Below are 12,821 nucleotides of genomic sequence, written 5' to 3' on the forward strand. Positions count from 1 at the left end.
TGAAATTATAATTTAAATTTAAAACGAGAAAAAAAATTTTTTTAGTCGCTAATAGATAACAGGAAAAGTTTTTCCTTTTTTCCTTTGCCCTACACTCACCGGCATTACTTATTAAGACCTATTTTCCGTATTCCATGATTTAAGTGGAACTAGCATTAGCCAATACCTAGCTGAACTCATTTATTTAAAATCTTTCAATGATATACGGTACTATAAAATAAATGTGACTCTGTTCATATTTTCTATTAACTCTATGGATTAATAAGAAACAAATAATAATTTGAAGTCTTATAAAAAAAGCAGTTGAACAGTTCATTTACTTTAAAAATGTGTAAGAGGCCTTGAGAAAAAAAACGAAATAGTTATTAATTATTATCGTCCAAGTCAGACTCACACTGTATCACTCTGGTCTCACCGCTCACCTTCATTATCTTGATGCGGCCAGCTCGATCCGCCCACACATACTTGATATCAGGATGACTGCGCTTGTAGGCCTTGCTCTTGGACAGTAGAATTCTTCTTTTTCGAGTGAGGGATAAGTTGATGAAGATTTTATTGTCAGAAGCCATACCCAGGTGCCTTACAGATAGGTCCTTTTTCGTCTTCTTGGCATCCAGAATTCTATGTAAATCGTCTCGATGTGTGAACTTTACCACGATATTTGATTTACCATCCGAGTTTCCTTTCGTTCGATGACACACGTCCATGCGTTCTTCACAAATTGGAACAGATAATGCACTTCCGAGTGAACAGATGATATTTTTTACATTTTCACCCTCAAATTCCGGTATTCCGAAAATCTCCAGTGTATTTCGATGTCCATACTGGTCGACGTCATCCACATGACTCTCCAGGATACACAACGATTTTTTTAGATTCACGTTCTCCGACTTCAACCGCTCCAATTCTTCCCCCTGTTCCTTCACAATATTAGATTGTTTCTTTAACTGATCTGACAAATTACTGATTTCCTGATGACAGAGTTCAATAGATTTACCTAGCTCTAGCTCAACGTTGTTTATAGTGTCCTTTATTTCCTTGGTGTATTTCGCGAGAAGTGATTCGACAATCTGTAATGTAAGAGGAGTTTCATCATTTACCGTACCGGATAAATTTAGGGGCGTATCTTCGGAAGTCGATCGGCTCAAACGATGTTTCTTCAAGCACTCTACACAGGTCCACACCTGATTTTTTTAGAAATTAAGGTCATTGAACTGAAGGTTATTGAACTGAAAAATTTGTTTCAATTTTGACACATGGTACATAACGTTCATCTCTTCTCTCCATTAATAAAATCATGCAATTTTCGTGGAAAATAAAAATAATAAAAATTCTTTAAAAGAGTTTTAATTTATCTTCATATTTCTTTTAGCAAACTATTCATTGAAAAAAAATAATGCTCCAGTGAACTAACATAAATAAATTGATCATAAAATGATTTCGACATGGAAGATTTTTGAACAGATAATCACAATATCAGGTTAAAATAAACAAAAAAAAGCGAGCATGTGTAAAAGACTTTGTTTTTATTTTCGGTTTCCTAGCAAAGAATTCAAATATGATGAAACGTATTCGTCTTGAGGGGGCGTCCGGGGCTGCGGTTGCTATTCGGAACCAAATTGAAACCGAATCACCGTTTCACACTTATCGCAATTTGCCAAAAACGAAACGAACCGAATGTGTGTGAAACTAGCCTAAAACGTTAATAAACGTAGCCTACTTACTACTGTACTTCTCGGGAGTAGAGCTAAACATTAGGCCTACATAAACGTGATATTATGCAAAATATTCATAAATTGGACTCAAAATATCATACGGTAAAATTGAGTACTCGAACTAGGAAATTCAACATGGAATTGAACTAGGAATAAAATTGAAAACAGAATAAACATTCACAATAATTTTAATACAAATTAAATAACATAAATTGAACAATTTTTTTTTTTGGTTAAAAATTGAACTGCAATGTCTCAATAAGATTTCTCCCTGCAATTCAATGTAATTATATACCAATCTATTTTACAAGAATTGTGAATAAAAACTGTCGGTAATGAAATAAGATCGATATCAAGTAATGTAAAATTTAGTATAGGAAATTTCAATACAGAAATTTAGTATAGCCTATGATAAACATTTCAACCTGTAATCGTAATTTCATGATGTAACAGAATATTTATAAATAATGAATCAGTTAATACAGAATCTTCGAAAAGTCACAGTAATTGAATTTTGGGAATGAAATAAATGTATGTTTAACCGTTATCACGGATTCAAGTTCATCATTCAAGTGTAACCATTAAACTTACGCTGCAGACCACACACCAATTTATTACGAATTTGAAACCTCGATAACGGCAAACATTTTTTATTTTAGTCCCACAATTCGCAGTGGGAAAAACTTTTACAAAAACGTTATATAAAAATAAAATACACGGTTCAAAATGATAAGATTTTATGTTTGAACATAACGTGATATGTTCACGTTATAAAGTCAGTGTAAATGATAGGACGCCAGAGTCCTTTTCTATTAATCAACAAAATACATCTTTTCATGATTTAATAATGGATTTTTATAATTGAGACAAAATATTCTGACCGTTAATTATATTTCTTCAAAGAGTACAATTTGGCAACAGTGTGGAGGTAAGAAATGATAGAGTTGTCTGCTTTGTAGCTGACTATAATATAAAGTACCTAGATCTCACTACACCTGAAAGTTTGGAACTGAATGAAATGGATTATTATTATTATTATTGCGAATAGTTTCCAAATTATCAAAAACTCTGGTAAAGTGAAGAGTCAGATAGCATTCTCATGTGATTCAGGCAATCATAAATTTATTCAACTACTTATTGAGTTGAGAGCTTCATCAAAGCTAAGGTAATATTTCAATTTTTATAATATCATTTTTTACAAGAGAGTACACATCTGGAGAGAAAAACTGGGGGTACATTTTTACTATTTCTTTTTTAAATTTTGATAAAATTTAAAATATCCAAAATAGGGTTATGATTTCACTTTTTTTACTCGGTCCATTTTTACTCAAAACAACAGCAAAAATTCATTAATTTTTTAAAATAAATTCTTCATTAAAATAAACAATATAATTGCTATTTTTCAATTTTAAATAGTTATTTGTATATCTAGAGTGAAAAGTACGACTTTTTCTCCCTGTGGGAAAAAGTTTGAAGCCCAAGGCGAAGCCGAGGGCAGCAATTTTCCTGAGGGAGAAAAAGTATTTTTCGCTCGTGATGTACACAACATTTTTCCTCCATCTACATTTTTTTATAGAAACTGCAAATAAAATCATTCTAATAACTTACGTATTGGTGACAATGATTCCTAACAACCTAAATCTAAAACCTAAAAACCGTTCGTCTGATTGGCACTGCCGATTGCGCTATCTATCGGCAAAAGTTGTAACAACTTGGCAGCTGAGCAGCTACCAAAAATGGCTGACTACAGATCACGCGGTTCAGATTTGAATTGCAGATCAAAAATATTTGTTGAATGGTATTTTGAATAGAATAAAATATTTTAAAAATTGTATAAATTTTTATCGTCTACTAATATTAAGAATATAATAATTATCATACAAACATATATTTCATGAGTTGATCAAATTTCTGGTTGTGGTATTGAATTCAGTTGACTCAATGACAGACACCTCTATTATGCTTTCTCATCTGAGCTTAGACCTTCTAACCTATTACAATGTAAGTTTCAAAATAGAGATGCTCCCCATGTTATTTAAATGGAGTCACTTTTACTCCCTAGGGAGTTTTTCTGTTTTTTACTACCGAGAGCGAAAAAGTGACACTTTAGTATTAGGTTTCAGGGAGTAAAGTAAGTACTTTAGACAGTAGGTGGAGGAAAAAGTTTTTTGTTATTAATATTTTGTGTATTCATGGTAGGATAGACACCTATTCAAATTTCCAAAAAACGAAAGAATAAAAAATCTTTACATTGAAACATTGGTTTCAATTGAAAACAAGGATGAAATTCCCAAAACCTAATAATAAATAACTGTAGGTAATCCTACAAATCTGGCAGTGATTATAAAACAAATGTTTTAATAGAAGAGAATTACTTTTTATTATATTATTGAATTGCAATCAACTTTCATTCGGTTTCAGTACAGTAGTGAACTCATTCAAAAAAATATTTTCACACCTTGGAAAACACTATTTTTGCTAATCCCCTGAGCTTGTTTGTAATAAGTTAGATTTGGTTGATCTTGCAGTTATATTGAAAGTCATTTACAGATTGTACAATTCAAATCCTTCAATATTGAACATGATAGTATAATTATAAATCTACCTAGTGTTTTAAGTGCACTTAATAATATTGTAAAAAGCAAGCTCAATCGGTTTGAGAATGGTGTATTTCACACAATAATAAAAAATATCGATCAATATTAGAGGTTTCGATGGTGAGAGAGAGAGTAAATGCCACTTTTGTCATTTTAAATAATTTACAAACATACAACTATCATTCAAATACATTCTAACAACTAAATCGAAATTCATTTGGACTGAAAACACAGATATGTCGAAATATAAGATAGTATTGAAACTAACAAGGCTGATTAGTGTAGCATCTAAAATTAAAAACTGTACATTACTTAATGGAATATAAATGGTTATTACTATACAAATGAACTGATTCAAGTCAAAATGTGCTGTTCATGCATAAACACCAAGTTGCTTGAAAATAGCATTACATTGATAAGCTCTACTTTAAAACTTTCAAATAAAAACACAATACTTTTTTATTTTGTCAAAATATAGTTTGCACAAAACATTGATGATCAAGTTTTGTGCAAATGAAACTATCTTGTAGAAAACAAAAACTATGTGCTTTTCTTTCATTATAAAAAAACAACAGCATTGAATCTACAATTGGTTTTTTGAATGTGGAAAAATATTCCACTGAACAGATTAATGCTAATTGCATAGGGGTATCATGAAAAACAATGATTTACAATATTAACTTGAAAAAAGTAAATATTTTGTGGATCCTACAATTTGAACTTTTTCTAGAATTTGTTACTAGGGCTGGACAGACAGTGAGAAAGCTATATTTGATTTAATCAAATATATGAAAAACAATGATTTACAACATTAACTTGAAAAAAGTAATTATTTTGTGGATCCTACAATTTGAACTTTTTTCTAGAATTTGTTACTAGGGCTGGACAGACAGTGAGAAAACTATATTTGATTAAAATTAATATAGTTTTCTCACTGTCTGTCCAGCCCTAGTAACAAATTCTAGAAAAAGTTCAAATTGTAGGATCCACAAAATAATTACTTTTTTCAAGTTAATATTGTAAATCATTGTTTTTCATGATACCCCTATGTGATTAGCATTAATCTGTTCAATTATATATCGTGTGTAAACAAATTGAACTACATAATTTACTACTATAAGTATTTTGTAAGTGATAAGGAAATGGAGCGTTGAATATGGAAGATGAGGGAAGCTTTGGAGATCGGAAAATCCAAACAAGTAACGATTAAAAATGATAATGTGAGCAATTAAGCCCTGAGGGATTGTCAATCTGACAAAGAGGGTCACAATGTAATTATATGCATTTTTAATTGTTCAGGATATTTATACAACTTTGCATTCTATCTACCAATGAAAAAACATAGGTTACAGACTCTTCAAACCTTGTTTCTCAAAAGGAAGGATATACTACTGTATAATATAGTCCTGTAGTTACAGTACGCATCCCGTAGCTTTATCTCCGTGACTTTGAAATAGCATATGGGCAAGGTATGTTTCGCGGGGTTATATTCACGGCTTGGCAAAAACATCTGCCCTCAGAGACCCTAGATGGAGGAAGCTCCCTACAGAGCTTCTTTGAAGGAAGCTCCCTACACACAGAGATTCTTTATGAATGTGAGAGTTGCAACGTATCACCAACAAAGAAAAGAGAATGTTGAACGAATGTGTTGTGCCATAGAGCAGTTGCCATACTGTTTAATTGTATCTAGTTTATCTCTTATTGTTTATTCATTTGTCTCTGATTGTGCTAAAAGGACGTAGTTCCAAGAAGCTCTTTGTATACTCTTTGTCTATCTTTTCGGGTGCAACACGTTGCTTTTGAGAAGATACAAAAGAGCATCTGTTGCTTATGGAAAGATACATTTTCAAAAATGTTCTATGTTTTTGTTTGGGTAGTATTGTAGTCTAGTGGCCCTCCGCCGATAGGCAAAGCTACAAAAACCGGACTATAAATATAAACTTCAGGTGTGGAAACAAACATCAGTCAATGATTTGAGCACAAAATATACTATAAATTGTCAATAATTTCAAAACCCTTTATTCCACTATACAAGGCAAATTAGACAATATAATGTCAAATTGAATTAAATTCTCGACTGTGGTGAACACACAAAGTGTAGCTAAGAATCGAGGAATATCCACTAATAAAGACAAGCTAAAATAATGCCAAATTTGCATTTCACTATGCTTCGAAAACAATGAATACGATTGTGATATCAAACTATATAAATTCCGGTCAACTCAATAAGACTGAATAATGCCAAATTCGATAAACTCTGGCTTCATTAAAAAAACACAAAAACATTAACACCAACAATTACTGTGGCGAAGAAACGATGATATAAATAATTGGAAAACGATTCAATTAATCCCGCTAATTACATAGAAATTGAGTCTATGAATAGGTGCATTTATACCAATTATTAATAATTTCATCACTTCTAATCAAGTTGAATAAGCTGTTTTTGATTTGAGCTTGAATTGATAAAACATAATAATGTCAAGTTCAATAAACTCAAATAAAACACGTTAGCTTGGAAATAGATGAATACGAATAAGATATTAAGCAGTGTGATTTCCGCTGGTCAACTTAATTCGAATAAATTAATGTCATAAAATTCAAAGTTAAGGTTTGAAAACAATACACACGACTTTGTGTAGCTTTATACGAATTGTCTCAGTTATTCATGTGGTATAAGGCAAAATAATACCGAGATCTACTAATATTAGTGGTCTAGTTTGGAAAAAACATAATAAATACGACTGTGATTAGTACACATAGGTTTAATAAAAAAACTAGATATTTTCAAACCACAAAGCTATTAAATGGTAGTTACACCATTATCAATCTCTTTAAACTAATACCGTGATCCAGTCAGAGGTCTAGTTTGGAAATCAACATAATATATAATATTGTGATCAACCAGAGATTGATAATGGTGTAACAATTGAAACCGGTATCTCACTTTTTAATAAATATATGGTTTGACAATCTCTAGTCTTTTGTTGAAAAAGGATACATATAAATAGAGTCTAGGACTAGCTAATGGAGGTGCGGCTTGAAGAGGAGGAAGAGTCTTGGTTGGCATTGGCAGTGACTGTGCGGCCGGCGTACGATTTGCGACGCTGCTGAATCGCATTCGCGACGCCCGCCGATTCGGATGCCGACGACTTACGGCGCAGTTGGACGCCCGACGTCGACGCGGCGGGAGCGTCTTTACCGATGAGCGGCGTCTGGACGCGTCCTGTGCTTCCGCCGTTGCTTGCGGGGCCGTTTTGTGTGGCGCGTGGCGACACTACATCGCCATTTAACAGCGATTTCTTTTTGGTCGGGGTCGCCGCGGAAGACACCGATTTGCGCTTGTCGCCGCCGCCACTGATTGCGACCGCAGCGGTCGGGCAGCCCACTTTCTTGCCCATCTGCACTATGGGCACTCGCACCTAACATTTCAATATTACAATAATAACAGCTATAATATAATAATGAATATAAATAACAATGGTAATATGTATATTTATACTGTATTTCAAGTAGACACCCTATACAGAGTGGGTGAAATGTCTGAAAACGGCCTAATATCTCATACACAAAGGTAATTTGACAGTGGGTATGATTGGAGATCCTACTAAAATTGAAAAAACTACTGTACTATGACTTTAAAAATCTGGTCCGCCATCTTAGAACCGCCATTTTGAATGTAACTTCATATATATTTTTTTAAATAGGAAGGTTGTCGTGCGATACATGATTTCGATACGGAATTTCAAGACAGAAATGGCGTAAACCGCACATCGATAAAAGTAAATTATTTATTTAATAATCAATTTGATAGATACACAAATTTAGATCAATCCATTAATTGTACGCTCTTCGTATTAGTAGTGTTTGCACTTCCATTATGTAAATTTTTCCCCCGTTATAGCTTTTGTCATACCGAGCAACCCTTCCTTCTGCCGGCCGTTTTGATCTGTCAATCATACTTTATGTGTGATAAGAATGTATGCTCATGTAACTGATTACCTCCTTCATGACGGTTGCTGAATTGCTGAGTGATGTTGCTGAGGTTAATGCTTACTTTTCAACATCTACTGGCCTTATCATTTATCATCAGAATATCCGTAGTTGCAATTCCAATTTCGATGCATTCTTGTTATATCTCAATGGCTTGATCAAAAAGCCTCACATAATTATGCTAAGTGAGGCATGGTTGAATAATGATAGTGATGTTATGTTTTACCAAATTGATCAGTATGAAAGTTTTTCATCGTTCGATCCTCTGTCAAGAGCTAGTGGAATTGTTTGCTATGTGCATAAATCTATGTATGCTGTGGTGCAGAGGTGCGTTATTGCGAATTGTGATGCATTAATGCTAAATTGTATTTATCGGAATTTCAGCTTTACACTTCTGGGTATTTATAGGTTACATTCTGGTGATCGTCGATCTTTTATATCCAATTTCAGTTCTGCACTTGATGTATAAATGCTAAGAATTTTGTTTGCATTGGCGATTTTAATCTGGATGTTACTTTGAATGATGCTATCGCTGACGAATATTTAGAGTGCTTAAATAGTCATGGTCTAGAGCAGCTTATAGACGTTAACACTAGGGTTAGCGGCCTCTCCTCAACCTGCATTGATCATTTTTCCTATCGCTCCACTCATCTTATCATTGACAGAGTTGCCGTGATTGAAAACTTTATTACAGATCACCGAGCCATAGCGGGTGTATTGCCGATTAGTGGAGGCAAACAAAATATACAGGTATCGGAAGCTGATAAAATTAACTATAATTTGCTAAGTGAAATGTTGAGGCAGCAGTCCTGGCAAAGTGTCTATGAGCTGGATGATACAAATGAGGCATTCAACAAATTTTACGAATTGGTTGGTAGTATGTTGAAAAAGGCTACTAAGCGCATTAAATACAACACCAATCTCAAGCTGATAAAACCTTGGATGAGTCCTGGTTTAACTAATAGTGTTGCTGTTAGAGATAAACTCTATAAAAAACATAAAAGAGATCCGAATAATGTCTTAATTAAAAATAAATTTTTGTATATGAAAAATAATGTAAAACGATGGGTGAAGGAGGCTAAATATAACTATTATTCAAACAAACTGAATCAATATGATAAGAATCCCAAAAAATGGGAAGTTCTTCACTCCTTTCTGCCCGGGGATAGTAAGGTCAACCATGAACTTCATTTGAATGAAGAAGGTAGTGTTATAACTGATAGTAAAACAGTAGCAGGCATCTTCAATGAATACTTTATTCAGGTGCCTGAAAGGCTTTCGCAGTCTTGTCCTCCAATATCAGATGATTTGATCAAGCAGTACTCCGATGAATTTAAGAGTGAACATTGTACTAAGAGTATTTTCATGGCTCCTGTAAGTGAGGCCGAACTTTGTAAAATTATAAAAAATCTTTCAATAAATAAGAGCTCAGGAATCGACATAATTACAGCCAGAATACTAAAAGATAATCTCCCATATTTCTCTAAAATATTACTTCATCTGTTCAACTTATCTATAGCTTCAGGTCAATTTCCAGACATCTTAAAGATTGCTACTGTCATACCAATTTTCAAAAAGGGAGATCGGTTCTCAAAAAGTAACTATCGCCCAATCTCTCTCTTACCTACTCTATCAAAAGTTTTTGAAAAGCTGATTAAAAAAAGATTATTGCATTTTTTGGACTCTCACAATTTCTTCTCAAAACAACAATTTGGTTTTAGACAGAACCTCAATACAGAGTATGCATTGCAAAACTTTTCTAAAAACTATTTATCTTGGTCTGAATAGGGGATGTGGGGGCAGGGCTGCGGGCCTTTTTATTGATATCAGTAAGGCATTTGACACAGTTAACCACAGATTACTGCTTCATAAGTTGTGGAGGGCGGGCATTAGGGGGGTGGCGTTGGAGTGGCTGAGATCATTTTTGCAGGGTAGAAAGCAAGCTGTTAGAATTGAAAAGGTAACTAGTAATCTGATGGAAATCCACTATGGAGTGCCACAGGGCTCTGTCCTTGGACCCATCTTATTCTTGGTTTACATCAATGACTTGTTCAGGGGTAAATTCAAAGGTCAGATAACAGCTTTTGCTGATGACACTGCCCTGGCATATTCAAACACATTAGATCATCTTCGGTTGGATATACAACATGATCTCAATAAATTGACATTATAGTTCACCTGCAATAAGCTCTCAATGAATGTTCAGAAAACCAATTACATTTTGTTCAGTCTTATGGGCAGTCTAAGTTTTGCGGAGCCCATTCAACTGCATACGTGCATTTGTAATTCTGATCATTGTAATTGCCCAATTGTTAAAGGTGAGAATACAGTCAAATATTTGGGTGTTTTCCTTGACCAAAATGTGTCATGGAAAGCCCACATCTCGTACTTGAAAAAGTCATTGCATTTCTACCTGAGAACTATGTACCAATTAAAGGGTCTTTGTAATCTTAAAGCTTTAAAAGATGTCTACCATTCATTTGCTCACTCTAGAATTAATTATGGTTTGAGCTGTTGGGGTGGCACCTACTATTCAATTATGAGTCCTATAATCAAACTCCAAAAATCACTCATAAGGATTGTAGCAGGAGTGGGTCGCCACGATCATACATTCCCCCTTTTCTGTAGACTTGGTATCCTCCCCATAAGACATTTGTATGTGCATAAAGTCTTGTCAATTTTCTATTTAGTGAGCGGTAATGATGGCGTAACTATTGATTATTGTGATTCAGTTACTGGCCCTTATCGTACAAGGCAGGCTGATGGGTTGTTTGTCCGGGGTGTCAGGCCAAACAGCACTTTATTTAAAAAAACCTTTCTTTTTCTAGCACCAAAATTTTTCAATCAGTTACCTTCCTCAATGAAAACCCTTTTCAACTGCCACAATAAAATAATAAAAATGAAATTGCATCTGAAAAAATGGCTTCTTTCAATTAGCACAGAAGGATTGGAAGCCATGTACTCTGTCACTGCCTAATGTATCTAACTTTCGTGCACATTGTATGTACAGAACACTGTCCTCTTGCAAAACAACATTATATAATATACACATGGACTAGGACTATTACAAAAATGATGTACATAATATCACGCTCATACGATAATTATATCTAATGATTTCCATATAAATCTATCTAAGCTGTTACTATGGAGACATATATATGCGCAGATATATATATATATATATATATATATATGTGTATGTGTATTTGGTTTCTATTTTTCATGGAGCTAACAGTTTAATTCAACGCTTGTTTTGTCCGGTGCTCCTGTATGCGGACGTGACCTTTCTCTTAAGGTCATTTGCATACAGTAATGACTTATTTCTGCATGTTGTATATGTATTATAATCTTTGTAACTTGTGAATCTCTATCTTGAATTGCTGTCCACTGTTATTTTATTGTATCTCTAGTAGAGTAGTCTTTTTGATGTATTTTTCGTTCGCAGTGTAGCTCTAGTAGAGTAAGCAATTAACTGTATTGTTTTTTGTTTTTTTTGCTTCTTTGTTTTGTTTTTTTTTTCTCATTGTATTTCTATAGTGGAGCAGAATGATAATACTGCATGCTTAGTTTTCTATCACTTTTAATTTTCACATGTTCTGTATTTTTTTTCACGCAGAAATAAAGTCAAAATTTATTATTATTATTATTATAATTCGTATGGCTTTTGTTGGTGGGAGGTCCCTTGCGGGAAGGTCCCACCACCTGAATATATAATTTAAGCCGTCAATGGGCCTTACGACTGTCATAATTCAGCCGGGACCGACAGTTTAACGTGCCCATCCGATAACACGGGAGTGATCTGGTTAAAAAACTTTTTGGTCGGGGTCGCCGCGGAAGACACCGATTTGCGCTTGTCGCCGCCGCCACTGATTGCGACCGCAGCGGTCGGGCAGCCCACTTTCTTGCCCATCTGCACTATGGGCACTCGCACCTAACATTTCAATATTACAATAATAACAGCTATAATATAATAATGAATAACAATGGTAATATGTATATTTATACTGTATTTCAAGTAGACACCCTATACAGAGTGGGTGAAATGTCTGAAAACGGCTTAATATCTCATACACAAAGGTAATTTGACAGTGGGTATGATTGGAGATCCTACTAAAATTGAAAAAACTACTGTACTATGACTTTAAAAATCTGGTCCGCCATCTTAGAACCGCCATTTTGAATGTAACTTCATATATATTTTTTTAAATAGGAAGGTTGTCGTGCGATACATGATTTCGATACGGAATTTCAAGACAGAAATGGCGTAAACCGCACATCGATATCTCAAACCGTTACGAAGATATTCACTTTATTATACACCTTGTATATTCAATACCAAAATCGGAATCGGAAAAGAAAGAAATATATTCGTAACAGTTTGAGATATCAATGTGCGATTTTCGCCATTCATTTGTCTTGAAATTCCGTATTAAAATCATATAATTAAATCACTTATCGTATGACAACCTTCCTATCTAAAAAAAAATATATAAAGTTACATTCAAAATGGCAG

General features: G+C 34.0%; 1 protein-coding gene across 1 annotated transcript in view; it reads right to left on the bottom strand.

The window, feature by feature from the left end:
* Window positions 1-365: 365 nt before the first annotated feature.
* Window positions 366-12,821, bottom strand: part of LOC111048397 (polycomb protein suz12-B) — a 106,068-nt gene continuing 93,612 nt past the window's right edge. The window contains exons 14-17 of the mRNA XM_039429507.1: window positions 12,121-12,239; window positions 10,344-10,401; window positions 7,393-7,734; window positions 366-1,070 (exon numbers count right to left, since the gene is read on the bottom strand). Coding sequence (XP_039285441.1) covers window positions 366-1,070; window positions 7,393-7,734; window positions 10,344-10,401; window positions 12,121-12,239 — 1,224 coding nt within the window. The remainder of the gene's footprint in view (window positions 1,071-7,392; window positions 7,735-10,343; window positions 10,402-12,120; window positions 12,240-12,821) is intronic.

This window comes from Nilaparvata lugens, chromosome 5 (genome assembly GCF_014356525.2).
Source record: "Nilaparvata lugens isolate BPH chromosome 5, ASM1435652v1, whole genome shotgun sequence".
Taxonomy (NCBI): Eukaryota; Metazoa; Arthropoda; class Insecta; order Hemiptera; family Delphacidae; genus Nilaparvata; species Nilaparvata lugens.